Below are 17,241 nucleotides of genomic sequence, written 5' to 3' on the forward strand. Positions count from 1 at the left end.
ATTTCTGGGTGCTCCCTTCAGCATAGCAAATCTTTACTTTTTTTAAATTCAACTCTGCTTAGACTGCATTGTCTGCAAGTTCCTGTGTTGCCCATACCAACCAATTCCACCATTTGCATCTACCCCAATGTCTTCTTTACATAGGGTCCTCTTATATCCCAAGGGGTATCATTCACTCACGGAGATCCTCTAGAGAAAGAGAGATCCACCTGGCCAACATCGGATTGACAGCCGACATCCCATACTGCGCCATGGCCGAGGTCATCACAGGTTATCCCGACAGATCCAGCCAAAGAAAATCCCTGCACCGACACCGTCATCCAAGAAGACCCTTTACTGTGAGCAGAAAAAAATTCTATCAGGTTTAATTTAATGTCAATTCAGTTTGCAAACTGAGCAGAAGTTAAAACCAATGGTAACAGATATACAGTATATATATATATATATATATATATATATACATATACACAGTGCCTTGCGAAAGTATTCAGCCCCCTTGAACTTTGCGACCTTTTGCCACCTTTCAGGCTTCAAACATAAAGATATAAAACTGTAATTATTTGTGAAGAATCAACAACAAGTGAGACACAATCATGAAGTGGAACGAAATTTATTGGATATTTCAAACTTTTTTAACAAATGAAAAACTGAAAAATTGGGCATGCAAAATTATTCAGCCCCCTTAAGTTAATACTTTATAGCGCCACCTTTTGCTGCGATTACAACTATAAGTCGCTTGGGGTATGTCTCTATCAGTTTTGCACATCGAGAGACTGAAATTTTTGCCCATTCCTCCTTGCAAAACAGCTAGTGCTCAGTGAGGTTGGATGGAGAGAGTTGTGAACAGCAGTTTTCAGCTCTTTCCACAGATTCTCGATTGGATTCAGGTCTGGACTTTGACTTTGCCATTCTAACACCTGGATATGTTTATTTGTGAACCATTCCATTGTAGATTTTGCTTTATGTTTTGGATCATTGTCTTGTTGGAAGACAAATCTCTGTCCCAGTCTCAGGTCTTTTGCAGACTCCATCAGGTTTTCTTCCAGAATGGTCCTGTATTTGGCTCCATCCATCTTCCCATCAATTTTAACCATCTTCCCTGTCCCTGCTGAAGAAAAGCAGGCCCAAACCATGATGCTTCCACCACCATGTTTGACAGTGGGGATGGTGTGTTCAGGGTGATGAGCTGTGTTGCTTTTAAGTCAAACATAACATCTTGCATTGCTGCCAAAAAGTTCAATTTTTGTTTCATCTGACCAGAGCACCTTCTTCCACATGTTTGGTGTCTCCCAGGTGGCTTGTGGCAAACTTTAAACGACACTTTTTATGGATATCTTTAAGAAATGGCTTTCTTCTTGCCACTCTTCCATAAAGGCCAGATTTGTGCAGTATACGACTGATTGTTGTCCTATGGACAGAGTCTCCCACCTCAGCTGTAGATCTCTGCAGTTCATCCAGAGTGATCATGGGCCTCTTGGCTGCATCTCTGATCAGTCTTCTCCTTGTATGAGCTGAAAGTTTAGAGGGACGGCCAGGTCTTCGTAGATTTGCAGTGGTCTGATACTCCTTCCATTTCAATATTATCGCTTGCACAGTGCTCCTTGGGATGTTTAAAGCTTGGGAAATCTTTTTGTATCCAGTTCCGGCTTTAAACTTCTCCACAACAGTATCTCGGACCTGCCTGGTGTGTTCCTTGTTCTTCATGATGCTCTCTGCGCTTTAAACGGACCTCTGAGACTATCACAGTGCAGGTGCATTTATACGGAGACTTGATTACACACAGGTGGATTCTATTTATCATCATTAGTCATTTGGGTCAACATTGGATCATTCAGAGATCCTCACTGAACTTCTGGAGAGAGTTTGCTGCACTGAAAGTAAAGGGGCTGAATAGTTTTGCACGCCCAATTTTTCAATTTTTTATTTGTTAACAAAGTTTGAAATATCCAATAAATTTCGTTCCACTTCATGATTGTGTCCCACTTGTTGATTCTTCACAAAAAATTACAGTTTTATATCTTTATGTTTGAAGCCTGAAATGTGGCAAAAGGTTGCAAAGTTTAAGGGGGCCAAATACTTTTGCAAGGCACTGTATATACAGTATATATACACAGTATATATATATATATATATATATATATACACACATATTCAACATATAAAAGGGGCCATGAGCATGAGTGGCGCCTGTCCACGCACAGTCCCTGGACTCACGTCTTGGATGAAATGACATGCAGCCTGTTGATTTTGACATTGTCCCTCCAACAGAACACTTGAGCAATCACCAATGTACAGTGCATCTGGAAAGAATTCACAGCGCTTTACGTTTTCCACATTTTGGTTATGTTACAGCCTTATTCCAAAATGGATATCATTATTTTCCAATTCTACAAACAATACCCCATAATGACAACGTGAAAGAAGGTTGTTTGAAATTTTTGCAAATTTATTAAAAATAAAAAAGGAAACATATTACGTGTACATAGGTATTCACAGCCTTTGTCATGACACTCAAAATTGAGCTCAGGTGCATCCTGTTTCCACTGATTATCCTTGAGATGTTTCTACAACTTGATTGGAGTCCACCTGTGGTAAGTTCAGTTGATTGGACATGATTTGGAAAGGCACACACCTGTCTATATAAGGTCCCACAGTTACCAGTGTATGTCAGAGCACAAACCAATCCACGAAGTCCAAGGAATTGTCTGCAGACCTCAGAGACAGGATTGTATGGAGGCACAGATCTGGAGAAGGGTACAGAAAAATGTCTGCAGCATTGAGTTTCCGGTTCACACTGGTGCGATGCGGGAACCCTGCGAATTCAATGCAGGTTCCCATATCGCACCCGACTCACAGGCAGTTCACACTGCCATATGCGAACTGCTGGGAGTGTTAATACAATGTTAATGACACCCCCAGATTAGTTTGCATATCGCAGTGCGAACTGTCAATTTGGACAGGAATTGGATTGCATAGCTGTGAACACTCATGCGATCCGATTCTGGTGCGGATTAAAAAAAGGGTCCTGCATGACTTTGGTCTGAATTGACAGTTCGCACTGCCATATGCAAACTAATCTGGGGGTGTCTGTGCGATGCAAATTCAGCCATACATATTGTATGTCTGAATTTGCATCGCACAGACATCGCATGTGATTTCCAGAGCAGTGCCGTGCGAATCACATGCGATGTCTGACATCGCTATAGTGTGAAACGTGGCCTCCATCATCCATAAATGGAAGAAGTTTGGAGCCACCAGCACTCTTCCTAGTGCGGGCCGGTCTATATAAGGTCCCACAGTTAACAGTGCATGTCAAGACACAAACCAAGCCATGAAGTCCAAGGAATAGTCTGTAGACATCCGAGACAGATTTTTATAAAGGCACAGATCTGGGGAAGGGTACAGAAAAATGTCTGCAGCATTGGAGGTCCCAATGAGCACAGTGGTCTCCATCATCCATAAATGGAAAAAGTTTGGAACCACCAGGACTCTTCCTAAAGTGACCGGCCCGCCAAACTGAGCAATCGGGGGAGAAGGGCCTTAGTCATGGAGGTGACCAAGAACCCGATTGTCACTCTGCCAGAGCTCCAGTGCTGGATAGAGGAGAACCTTCCAGAAGAACAACCATCTTTGCAGAACTCCACCAATCAGGCCTGTATGGTAGAGTGGCCAGACGGAAGCCACTCCTCAGTAAAAGGCACTTGACAGCCCGTTTAGAGTTAGCCAAAAGGCATGTGAGGGACTCTCAGGCAATGGGAAACAAAATTTTCTGGTCTGATGAAACAAAGATTGAATTCTTTGGCCTGAATGGCAAGCGTCATGTCCGGAGGAAACTAGGCATCACTCATCATCTAGCCAATACCATCCCAACAGTGAAGCATGGTGTAGGGATGTTTTTCAGCAGCAGGAACTGGGAGACTAGTCTGGATCGAGGGAAAGATGAATGCGGCAATGTACAGAGACATCCTTGATGAAAACCTGCTCCAGAGCGTTCTGGACCTATGACTGGGGGAAAGGTTCATCTTCCAACAGGACAACAACCCTAAACACACAGCCAAGATAACAAAGGAGTGGCTACAGGACAACTCTGTGAATGTCCTTGAGTGGCCCAGCCAGAGCCCAGACTTGAACCCGATTGAGCATCTCTGGAGAGATCTGAAAATGGCTGTGCACCGACGCTCCCCATCCAACCTGATGGAGCTTGAGAGGTCCTACAAAGAAGAATGGGAGAAACTGCCCAAAAATAGGTGTGCCAAGCTTGTAGCATCATACTCAGAAATACTTGAGGCTGTAATTGGTGCCAAAGGTGCTTCACCAAAGTATTGAGCAAAGGCTGTGATACTTATGTACATGGGATTTTTTTTATTTTTTAATAAATATGCAAAAATTTCAAACAAACTTCTCTCATGTTGTAATTATGGGGTATTATTTTTAGAATTTTTAAAGAAAATAATAAATGTAATCAATTTTGGAATAAGGCTGTAACATAACAAAATGTGGAAAAAGTGAAGCGCTGTGAATACTACCTGGATGCACTGTAACGCTGCATAGGAAAATCATTAAAAATATTTTCTTTGAGTTGGTAATCATTTTTCCACGCATTGAACAAATATGAGACACTTACATCAGCCAATTGTGTATCCTAATATGTCCAACGATCTGAAAATGTCCTTGATGGATAGACACACTAATTCCAGTGTCTGGGCAATAGGTAAGGCTTGAATTGGAGAAATCCAAATTCTTGATCTTTAACCTATAGGAGGAAAACATTTTTTGAATTAATTTTGTCTGTTTTAGAGGCATTTTGTAAGTCTGAACAGATGTACCCACTGCTGTTCGCTCTCCCAGTTTTGGATAGAGTGGAGAAAGGTTGGACCCTCTGTCAAGTTTTTAACCGCTTGCCTGTGAGGCTCTAGGGAGCGAGCGCGCGCCGCCGGAGGCGTGCTCCCGCGTGGTCACAGACCCCACCCCCGCGTGTGTGCCCGGTGGACCCGATGTCCGCCGGGCACTCGCGATCATCCTTTACAGCGGGAGAAAGGCAGGCGGCTAATGTAAACAAAGCCGCCTGTCATTCTTCCCTGTGTAAGAATGGAGATCACACGGTTCTACTATGTAGGACCGTTGATCTCTGTTCTTACACTAGTAGCCACAGCCAATCACAGTTAGAATCACGCCCCTAGGGACACACTTAACCCCTCCCTCTCCAATAAAGTTAACTCCTTCACTGCCAGTGTCATTTTTACAGTAACAGTGCATATGTATAGCACTGATTACTGTAGTAATGTCACTGGTAACCCCAAAAGTGTCAAAAATGTCAGTCAAGGGTCCGATCTGTGCGCTGCAATGTTGCAGTAACGCAAAAAAAAAAACGCAGATCGTCACCATTACACTTTAAAAAAAAACAACATAAATGACAAAAATTTTAACCTTTGTTAGTAAACGCAATAACGTTTGCGCAAACCAATCAAAATACGCTTTTTGTGATTTTTTTTACCAAACATATGGTAAAAAAAAAATTATTGGCCCAAAATGTTAAAAAATTTAGATTTTTACATTTTTTGGGGGGGGAATTTCATATAAAAAATGTGAAAAATATTGTTATTTTTGCAAAATTGATGCTCTTTTTTTGTTTATAGCGCATGATCAAAAAATCGCACAGGTAATCAAATACCACCAAAAGAAAGCTCTGTTTGTGGGAAAAAAAGGACCTCAAATTCGTTTAGGTACAGCGTCGCAGGACCGCGCAATTGTCCGTTAAAGTCACGCAGTGCCGAATCGCAAAATAGGCCCTGGTCAGGAAGGGGGTAAAATCTTCCGGGGCTTAAGTGGTTAATTAGCGTACTATAGCTGGCCATACACGTTCATAAAAAAATTATCATCAGTAAATTGGATAACTTGATGAATGTCATTCAAAAGTGCTTTAAAATTTCACTTGCTTTTAATAATTGATTTAGGATGTTAGAAATTTGCTCAATTGAGAAAAAATTTCCATCCTGCTACTTCAAATTTTTTTCCCCGCAGCAGTCAGAATCAGATGCCGATTTGACCCCACTAATAAGTAAAAAAATTCTACTAGTGTATGGCCAGCTTAAAATGTTGACGCTGTCTTTAGTCCAACTCAGAAAAGAGTGACAACATCAGAGCTGAGCTTAGTAAAGCCTCATACACACGCAACGAATTTCCGCCGACCGATCGTCCGTCTTTTGTCCAGAGTGGTGTTTTGTTGGTTGGAATGTGCCTAGACTGCACACAAATTTTCCCGCACGACAGAATTCTACTTCAGAAGTGATGTCATGTGTTGGTTTGCTTTCTTTGTGTTCTTTCTTCTCTGAGCATGCCCAGTCTTGCTCATTAGATTTTTCCCCGTCGAAATCTGTACTGACTGCACGAAAATCGGACGTTGTGTTGACGGAGGACAAAAATTTTATAGCCTGCACACCAGAATTTTTTCGGCCGAAAAGTCGGAGTCGGTTGTCGGAAGCATCATACTAACAAGATGAAAATCGGCAGATCGGTCCTCGGGCGAAAATTCCCGGCCAAATTTCGACGCGTGTGTACGAGGCTTAACCACTTAACCGGTTGCCGACCGCCGCACGACTATATAATGCGGCGGTCAGCCCAGGCCAGGCAGAGTGACGTATCGGTACGTCACTCGCCTGTCACTGACTTGCGAGCCTATCGCGGGCGGGCGCGCGCCCGCCGAGGCGCGCGCCCGCCGCGGCTCGTTCACAGACAAGTCAGTGCGTGTGACCGGCGGACTCGATGTCCGCCAGTCACACTGCGATCGCTCCTGTGAAGGGAGAAAGACAGAGCAGCTTGTGTAAACAAGCTGCCTGTCAGTTCTCCCTGTGTAAAAGTGAAGATCTGTCCGTTCTACTATGTAGAACGGTTGATCTTTGCTTTTACACCAATAGGAATGTCCCTACACAGTTAGAATCACGCCCCTAGGACACACTTAACTCCTCCCTGTCCAATAAAGTTAACCCCTTCCCTGCCAGTGTCATTTTTGCAGTAACAGTGCATATGTATAGCACTGATTACTGCAGTAATGTCACTGGTACCCCCAAAAGTGTCAAAAATGTCAGTCAAGGGTCCGATCTGTCCGCCGCAATGTCGCAGTACCGAAAAAAAATCGCAGATCGCCGCCATTACGCGTTAAAAAAAAAAAACACCAAAAATGACAAAAATCTTTCCCTTTGTTAGTAAACGCGATAACTTTTGCGCAAACCAATCAAAATACGCTTTTTGCGATTTTTTTTTACCAAACATAGGTAGCATAAAACAAATTGGCCGAAAAATGTTAAAAAATTTTGATTTTTACTTTTTTTTGGGGGGAATTTCATATAACAAAATGTGAAAAATATTGTTATTTTTGCAAAATTTACGCTCTTTTTTTGTTTATAGCGCGTGATCAAAAAATCGCACAGGTGATCAAATACCACCAAAAGAAAGCTCTGTTTGTGGGAAAAAAAGGACGTCAAATTCGTTTAGGTACAGCGTCGCACGACCGCGCAATTGTCCGTTTAAGTCACGCAGTAAAAAATCGCAAAAAAAACCCTGGTCCTTTAGCAGCCAAATCCTCCGGGGCTTAAGTGGTTAAGCCCCGGAAGATTTTACCCCCTTCCTAACCAGGGCCTTTTTTGCGATTCAGCACTGCGTGATTTTAACAGAAAATTGCGCGGACGTGCGACGCTGTACCTAAACTAATTTGACGTCGTTTTTTCCCCACAAACAGAGCTTTCTTTTGGTGGTATTTGATCACCTGTGCGATTTTTACTTTTTGCGCTATAAACAAAAAAAGATCGTCAATTTTGCAAAAATAACAATATTTTTCACATTTTTTATAGGAAATTCCCCAAAAAAAAGTAAAAATCAAAATTTTTTAACATTTTTGGCCAATTTGTTTTCTGCTACATATGTTTGGTAAAAAAAAAATCGCAAAAAGCGTATTTTGAGTGGTTTGCGCAAAAGTTATTGCGTTTACTAACTACGGGAAAGATTTCTGTCATTTCTGGTGTTTTTTTTTTTTAACGCGTAATGGCGGCGATCTTTCGATTTTTTTTGCGGTACTGCGACATTGCGGCGGACAGATCGGACCCTTGACTGACATTTTTGACACTTTTGGGGTTACCAGTAACATTTCTACAGTAATCAGTGCTATACATATGCACTGTTACTGCAAAATGACACTGGCAGGGAAGGGGTTAACTTTATTGGAGGGGGAGAGGTTAAGTGTGTCCCTAGGGGCGTGCTTCTTACTGTGATTGGACATGCCTACTGGTGTAGGAACAGTGATCAACGGTCCTACATAGTAGAACCGTATGATCACCATTCCTACACAGGGGAGAATGACAGACGGCTTTGTTTACATTAGCCGCCTGCCCTTCTCCCTTCACGGCGGACGATCGCGAGTGACCGGCGGACATCGGGTCCGCCGGTCATGCGCACGGACTTCCCCGGGAACGCCCCGGGCCCGCTATTGGCTCACAAGCAAGTGACAGGCTAGTGACGTACCGGTACGTCACTTTGCCTGGCCGGGGCTGACCGCTGCAGTATATGTACTTGCGGCGGTCGGCAACCGGTTAAATTGGAGTTCCACCCTAAAATTAAAGTTCCGTCCATCTTCTTGCTCCGGGTCACCTGAAACACAAATAAATAATCGCAATTTTTTTTTTTTTACTTACCTTGTTTTAGAAGAAAATATACTCACCTTACTTCCTCTTCCTCCCCTCGGCGGCCTCGTCACTTCCTGGCTTGCAATGATTCCTGGGAGCTGAACGTCATCGCTCCCAGGAATCAATGCGCCTGCACCGGCCCTAACGTCAGTTCCGGTGCAGGCGCCGTCATACCTTGCTAAACAGCTTCTGGGCATGCCCAGAAGCTGTGCAGGGATGACGCTGCAGCCCCGGAAGTGACGGCGGAGCCGGTGCAGTGCATCGTGGGACCGAAGAGGACGGAAGAGGACGCAGAAGAGGATCGCGCTGGCTTCAAGCTGCCCACACCTGAGATGGCAGCGCTGGACAAGACATTTTCAAGGTAAGTATTTCTTCTTGCAGGTAAGTGCAACCCGGGACAGTTCAGAGGCTATCCATTGTGGAATGCACTAGCCCTGACTGTCCCTGGGGTATTTTTATGTATTTTTTTTTTTTAGGTGAAACTCCGCTTTAAGTGTTGCCACTCAAGGACAGGATATACCTTGCTATGATCTATGATTTACCTAAAATCAGGAAGGTGCTCCTGATCCCTAGACTAACTAAACTTTTTAATGACGTTCTTCGTGGGGGTAGCTTTCCGGAGGAGATGCTCCTTGCGAATATGTCTCTTATTCCCAAACCAGACAAGGACCATTCCCTCCCCCAAAATTACAGACCCATCTCAGTTATGAATAATGACCTGAAACTCTTTGGTCGCCTTCTCGCTAATAGGCTAGCCACTAACATAACGCAACTCATTAGCCCAGATCAAACTGGTTTTATCCCGGGTAGACAGCTTACTGATAATATCAGACTAGTCACTAACATCATTCAGGATGCCAACTCGACCAAAACACCATCATGTTTGGTTAGCCTTGATATCCACAAGGCATTTGATAGCGTTAGCTGGTCCTATATAGAAAATTTGCTCCCGAGGTTTGGTCTGGGAAATGGATTCATCCATGGCTTCAGAGCCCTGTATGACTCCGCACAGACAAGAGTCCGCCTGCCAGGATGTAACTCTGAGTTTTTTCACCTTAAGCGGGGTACCAGGCAGGGCTGTCCCCTCTCCCCATTACTTTTTGCTTTGGCCATCAAGCCTCTGTCCCGCTCCATCAGAATCAATGACAGGATTAGTGGTTATTTTAAAGGAACCAAGGAATTTAAGCTCAGTCTATATGCTGATGACGTTTTGTTATTTCTATCAAACCCTCACATCTCCCTACCTCAGCTTTTGGTGGAGCTGGACAATTTTGGCTCACTGTCTGGCCTTAGTGTCAATATCTCCAAATGTTCCTTAATGCCTTTGAACCTTCCAAACTGGTTACAGGTTTCTATTAAGGAAAATTTTTCTTTCTCCTGGTGCACAAAATCTTTCAAATACTTAGGGGTATACATTACTCCACACCATGATTCCCTGTACCTAGCCAATTTCCCTCCCACATTTAAAAAACTAAGCTCCCTATTGAACTCTTGGTCGTTATACTTCATTTCATTTTTGGGTAGATGCACAGCGATTAAAATGATCATCTTACCGAAATTATTATTCCTTTTTAGAGCCCTACCAATTAATGTTCCCAAATCCCACATTTTGTCCTTTCAGCGTAACATTTCCAAGTGTATATGGAATGGAAAAAGACCAAGATACAATAAACAGGTGGTTCATACTCCCCAATCTGCAGGGGGTCTGGGTCTACCAGACTTATGGTCCTACTATCTGTCGACAAAATTACCCCAAATTGCACAATGGCACTCGGTTGAGGACAATATCCCATCTGTAGCTCCCCTATGTCTACAAGCCATTCTCTGGTGCGCCTTGACCCCCCCCCCCCCCCAGACACCTCTTACAATCTAACAAGGTAGTTAGTCATCTATATCAGTCTTGGCAGAGATACAAGACCACTCACAACCTGATGTCTGATGTTACGCCCCTGCTCTCTTTTATGTCAGCCTTAGACACTCCAGACTTTCCGTTGGGATTGGAAGATCTACGGCCCTGGATCTCCAGAGGTCTGGTCTCCCTTAAAACCCTTTCAGCATGCAATAACTTTTGTTCCTTTGATCAGCTACACAGATTGCATGGTCTTCCCGAATCGGAAGAGGCTCACTATGAAACGGTGAAGAACTTCTTTCGAACTCGGGGCTCCTTGACCCTTCACCCTCCGTACACACCTTTTGAGTCCATCTGTAGCTCTTCACCTAGAGATAGGGGTTTAATTTCTAGACTTTACAATTCCCTCATCTGCTCCCCGTTAATAGAAAAACTAAAATACATGACCAAATGGGAAGAAGATAAAGGATGCACATTCTCAATCCCTGAGTAGTTGAGAATAATAGATAATCTACGCAAATGTTCACGCTCTCTGACCAGTAGAGATACTCCATTTAAACTAGTCACAAGGTGGTACTTGACTCCCCCTCTCTTACACTCTATTTACAGCACAATTTCTCCCCTTTGTTTCAGAGGATGTACAGAGGAGGGTACTCTTTTGCATCTTTTTTGGAGTTGTTGTCACCTAAAACCTATCTGGGATAAGGTAAAACTTAGCTTCATGGAGTTGGCGGGATCAGAGTTCACCCTTAGCCCGAAGATATGTTTACTATTTTCTTGTATCCCTAATGTCCCTCTCCCAACCTCAAGATTGTTTCATACTCTAATGTCATCCATTCATTGGATGATTGCCTATAACTGGAAGTCCAACAATCTATTGGGGTCTCAGGTTCTATCACGTATGGCTGACATTAGGCTCTCTGAGTGTATATTCCACTCATTACACAATTCTATGCCTGCTTTTCATGCTAAATGGGACTCTTGGGACTCTCTAATTAAATAAGGTGCTATTTTCGATTTTTGATTCACTGTATTGATTCTCCAAGACGACAGGTACCAGTGTATCCTACCAACGGTGCTTTACATGTTTAGAATGGTTGTGCAATTGCTTGAATGTATCCATGATAATTTTGCAATTCTCTTTGCTTATTCATATTCATTTGCCTTGCATTGTATGAGTTTTGTACTATGTTTGTTGCCTTGACTTTCTAATAAAAATCTTTTGTAAACAAAAAATAAAATCAGGAAGGTGATAATAAACCTTAATTATGTATGCTGCCTCTTCTATTTTTTAGGCTTCCTTTTATAATTCTTCCTGTCGGTCCCATGATTGCTGCCCCCACTTTCCTGTTCTGGGGTGTCTCCTGCTCATGTGGGGTCCTATGGACTCTGCATAGGTGTGCACAGCCTATTGCATTAAGGTGTGCACTCCAGAGCTCAAACACATATGTGTACAAAAAATAAAGGAACAGAGCGCACACCGCCCTAGTGTAACACCATTTATTTGAAGTTAATAGAAGCCATAAAAACAGGTACTCACAAACAGATAGGAAGTCATGCATGGAAATAAATATCCCCCGATGATGTTTACAGGGCTGTCTCCTCCTAGCCTCGGCGGCTCAGCTGTTCGTCCTGCACTAGTCAGTGAGTATCGTACGGCTAAGCCAACCGCCTCGGATTACTCAAGGAGACTCGATGTGGTGAGCCTGCGCACGGTCCAGCCGCCGCCGCACACCCTCCAAGAGCCGGATGCTATAGCCGCTCAGAGAAACTGACAACACATATGTGTGCATGTGTATATATACTGACGGACGGTGTCCCTAGAGCAGTGGGCCGTGTAAGCAGGGCAGAAATTGGTGTCAGTAAGGCAGTGAATGATGTCAGTAGTTTTTATTTTTATAATTTTATTTTTTACAATTTTATTACTTTATTATTTTTTTCTTTTTACAGGAGCCCTGTTAGAATGATTTTGTGAAATATCAGTGGTCTTGGAGCGGCATGAAGTAGGACGCTAGAGACTAGAGCTCCGCCGGCCGATCATCCTTTAACCCCGTTTATCCTGTATCCCGGGTTCCTCTTTGGGCTCCACGGCATCCTCCTTGTGCCCCAGCACTTAGGCACCATGTCGCCGCCGAAAAAACCCACGGACACCGTGGCTAAACTTGATAACTTTTGCCGCCAGGAGAAGGAGGGCTCTTCCCAAGATGGCGCCGATGCGGGAGCGGGAGGTAGCGTGGCGGCTGCAGACACTGTCCATGTCCTAGATGCGATCTCGGTCTGCCAGACCTCCCTAACGGCCAAAATCGAGGAGATCAAAGTCGACATCTCCCTGATCCGCCAGGACCAGCAGAAGCTGCGAGACCGGGTCAGCGAGGCTGAACACTGGATCAGCGGGGTGGAAGATTCCCTGCCCCCTCTGCAGCATGTCTCCGATCGTCTTCAGCTTCAGGTGAGCCAGCTATTGCTCAAACAAGACGACATGGAGAATAGACTGAGGCGGTGTAATATCAGGCTGATTGGTCTCCCGGAGGGGGCAGAGGGCAGAGACCCGGCGGATTTCCTGGAAAGGCTCCTGACCGATACCTATGGGCGTGAGGCCTTCTCCCCCACATTTACCGTGGAAAGGGCCCACCGTTTATCGGGGAAGCCCCCTCCGCAGGGGGCGCCTCCCCACACCTTTATTGCCAAGATGTTGAACTATAGAGACAGAGACACCATACTGCGACTCAACAGGGAAAAGGGTAATACTCCTTTTGGAAATGGGCGGATTGCGATATTCCCCGACTTTTCGGCCGAAGTGCAGAAAAAACGCAAGACCTTCCTTGAGGCCAAACGTAGACTACGCGTCAAGAACATAAAATATGCTATGTTGTTCCCGGCTCGACTGCGAGTGGAGGGGGGAGACAGAGTTCATTTTTTCGACGACCCTGAGGCTGCCATAGCGTGGCTGGAACGCCTGGACACTCGGAACTGAACTTCCCCCCCCCCAGCCTCTTGTTCTATTTCCCGTTGGTGACCGGCTTGTTGGCAATTTCATTCACTTGGCAGCTCTTTCCCTTTTAGGGTTATGCATCCTGTTCCCCTGGATGGAAGGTGACTATGACTGTTCCTATGCTGCCTTAGACTCTCTTACTTTTATCCTGCCAAGTCAAAGATCCATCCCCTGGTCTGTAGGAGGACCACACAGTTCTCCTATGTGCCTTGATATTCCTGAAATGTTAAACCTGCTGCTCTATGTCTCTCTCTCCCCTTTTTTCTCAGCCTTGGTGAATATAATTTGTATCTACCTTCTCCTCTATCTCCTTCTATGGATCCCTGTGTGTCATTGGTTGCTGTGGCCCGTGGGGTTCTTTGGCCGGCGGGCCCTAGTCCTCTTCTCTTCTTTTTCTCTCTTACCAACCTCTCCTCTCACCCCTTTTCTCTGTCCTTGTCCTCTCCCCTTTTCCCTTCCCCTTATTGTGTGTTGTTTTCCACTCCTTTTCACTGCCTCTGGTTTCTTTCCTCTTCATCTTTTTTTTCTTCCGCTCTCCTTATTTTTGGTATTCCTTATTTAGTTTTCTAGCTTTCCTACGATTGTGCATTTGCTACCCAGCGAAGTTTCGCCCGAGGGCTCTGTGTTAGGCAGAGCTGCGCACTAACCACTCCTCCATTGTCTGTGTGGACGGTGGGGGCACATGCTCAGGCTGTTGTTTTCCTGGGCCAGATGCTGGACCTGTTTTTCCCCACATTTTTGTGCGGGGATTTTTTCTGGTAGTCCTTATTTTCTCGAGTTTTACAGGTCCGGATTCTGTTGTGGTTGGGTATGGGATTTGAATGCCCGCACGTGTTTGGGTTGGTGCAGGGCGGGGTGGGGGGAACTGTTTTCTTTATTGTTCATATATGATCAGTATCGGTGGGAATGTATATTGCTTACTATGTTCAGTTTTCTATGGCTATTTGCAGTACTTATGGAACGACTATCTCTGTGCCTGACCGGGGCCACTCCCTTAATACACATTGTGATTTTTATTATTGTGGGTCCAGCGGGACTCCTGGGGCTCCTGAGCAGCTGGCTGATACCGCCATTCAATGGCCCAACTTACATTTTTGACATGGAACGTCCGGGGCCTGGGCGACAGGATTAAACGCTCGGCAGTGTTTGCCTTTCTCAAAAGTCAGCGTGCGGATGTAGTGGTGCTGGTGGAGACACACCTGGAGGGCAGACTTCAGATGGCTCTCCGTCGCCCGTGGCTCGGCTGGACGTTCCATTCCATGTTCACTTCCCATTCAAGGGGTGTGGATATTCTCGTGGCCAAGACTGTTCATTTTGAGCTCCGGGGGTCCCTAGTGGATCCTCAGGGTAGATTTGTGTTTCTTTCTGTGCTGCTATACGGAGAACCCTTTCTACTTATGGCGTATTATGTGCCCCCCCATTTTCATCCACCATCCTTATGGAGGGCCTAGATTTCATGATGTCAAATCCCCACATACCAGTGCTCTGGCTGGGAGATTTTAATAATACCCTGAATCCCAGTTTGGACAGATTTCATACGGTGCCCCCGTCCTCTCCCTTACCTACCTCGACTAGATTTGCTAGACTGTTGACGGAATTTAATTTATTTGACACCTGGAGAGCCAAATACCCTGATACGTTGGCCTACTCCTGTTACTCCTCTGCTCGTCAGTCCATGTCTCGCATAGATTTTAATCTTGGTCTCCCCTTCCCTTCTCCCACGCCTGTTGGACGCTGGATTTGCGGCTCGTGGTGTGTCGGATCATTGCCCTTACTGGGTGAGGATCAGTTTTGGCCGAGACCGTCCTCCCCCGGCGTGGAGGCTCAACCCACACTGGCTTGGGCTTCTACCTGAAGAGGCGGATGTGTCATCAGTCTGGAGGCAGTTTTTTTGCGGAGAATGATCATTCTGCCTCCCCGTCAGTGGTCTGGGAAACGTTTAAGCTACATGTCAGATCCCATTTAACACAGGCAATTAATAAAATCAAGGCTGCATCTTTGGCGAGCTATAATGGCGCCTTGCGCAATCTGGCTGCGGCGGAGCAGGCCTTCCAGGCGGCCCCGACGCCGGAGGGAGCCGCGCAGCTTAAGCTGGTAACTAGAGTGGTAGCACAAATGGAATATGAAAGGGCACGTAGGAAGTTGTTTTTCCAGAAGCAGAAGCTGTTTGAGCACGGGGAGCGTGCGGGTAAGCTCTTGGCTTATCTGGTGCATTGCGAAGATAGGCCCCCGGTGGTGATTAAATTGCGCTCACCGCAGGGCTCCTTGACCGCTGACCCCAAGCAGGTGGCAGATTTGTTCAGGGTGTTTTTTCAGGATCTTTACACTTCTGTGGCCCCGGCGGATGATTCTCTGAATGGCCAAAGCTTTCGACTCCGTCAAGTGGAGGTTTCTTTGGAGATACCTAGAGGGGTTTGGCTTTGGCCCGCATTTTGTCCGCTGGGTGCAGGTTCTGTACCAGGCCCCCGGTGGCCAGAGTGTTGGCCAACGGCTGGACATCTGATGCCTTCCCTCTTAGTAGAGGGACGCGACAGGGTTGCCCATTGTCCCCATTGTTATACGCTCTAGTTGCGGAGCCTCTGGCTATTGCTATTAGGACCCACCCGGATATAGGTGGCCTACGCGTAGGGTCCCTGGAGGAGAAAATTAGCATGTACGCGGACGACACACTGCTGTTTCTTGCGGACCCAGAGGCCTCTCTCCATACAGCGCTGTCCCTGATTGGCCGATATGGCCAATTCTCGGGCTTAAAGATCAACTGGGATAAGTCCCAAATCCTGCCCATCGACGACATCTCGTCGGTCCCCCATAGCCTGGAGTTCCCCTTGTGTAGGGTGGACCGCATCAAATACTTGGGAGTTCACGTCACGAAGAGAGCGTCTGATTATGTCCCGGACAACTTGCTCCCTCTCCTTACCATGGTCAAAACGCGGACTCAAACTTGGGCTCGATTGCCGCTGGGGGTCATGGGACGCATCAATCTTATAAAAATGGTGCTACTTCCAAAACTGCTCTATGTCTTGTGGCATTCCCCGATATATCTCCCACTCCGGTACTTTCTTCAATTGGAATCTCTTCTTAAACCGTTTGTCTGGGGGTCTTCCAGGCACAAGTTGTCCTGGAGGAAACTGAAGAACGCTACCACTCTTGGGGGGATGGCTCTCCTGGATTTTAATTTATATTATATTGCAGCGCAGTTATCTCACTTTTTCCATTATAACTCCTCTGATAGGGATAGATTTCTAGCGCTCCTTGCGCCGTCTCGGACCCATGCACTCACGGATCCGATATCTGTCATTGTCTCGGGTATACGGGGGGCGGTTAACAGGGACAGCAGAACTTCAATGTTATATCACTATCGGAGGCTGTGGGACGTGGTCTCGAGCAGGCTGGCCCTCCCGGACCTTCGCGAATATACCCCTTTGTGGTGTAATGCCTCCCTCCCTGAGTTCCAGACTGTGCCGGATGTGCATGTATGGGTCCGACACGGCGTAATTTTCTTATCTCATCTCCTCACAAATGGTACTATTAGGACCTTTGAGTCCCTCTCCGACAGGTTCCATCTTCCCCCTCATATGCATTATCGGTACCTTCAACTGAGACACGCTTTCCAAGCACAATTCCCTCAGCCTCTGCCTGAACTTCCTCCGGTTCCGGTACTGGAGGTGGTTAGCTGCTCGGACCCTAGTCACCTCATTTCAATTTTATATACTATGTTGCACGAG

At 45.7% G+C, this 17,241-nt stretch overlaps 1 protein-coding gene across 1 annotated transcript in view; it reads right to left on the reverse strand.

Annotated features, from left to right (window-relative positions):
• The window catches only part of LOC309567495 (bactericidal permeability-increasing protein-like), a gene marked incomplete at its 3' end in the record, with an annotated part of 130,849 nt that overhangs the window by 78,038 nt on the left and 35,570 nt on the right, over positions 1-17,241 (reverse strand). Inside the window, exons 4-5 of the mRNA XM_082272882.1 lie at positions 4,625-4,753; positions 181-336 (exon numbers count right to left, since the gene is read on the reverse strand). Of these exons, the coding sequence (XP_082129008.1) occupies positions 181-336; positions 4,625-4,753 (285 nt within the window). The remainder of the gene's footprint in view (positions 1-180; positions 337-4,624; positions 4,754-17,241) is intronic.

This window comes from Pelophylax lessonae (assembly GCF_965119305.1).
Source record: "Pelophylax lessonae genome assembly, chromosome: 11".
Taxonomy (NCBI): domain Eukaryota; kingdom Metazoa; phylum Chordata; class Amphibia; order Anura; family Ranidae; genus Pelophylax; species Pelophylax lessonae.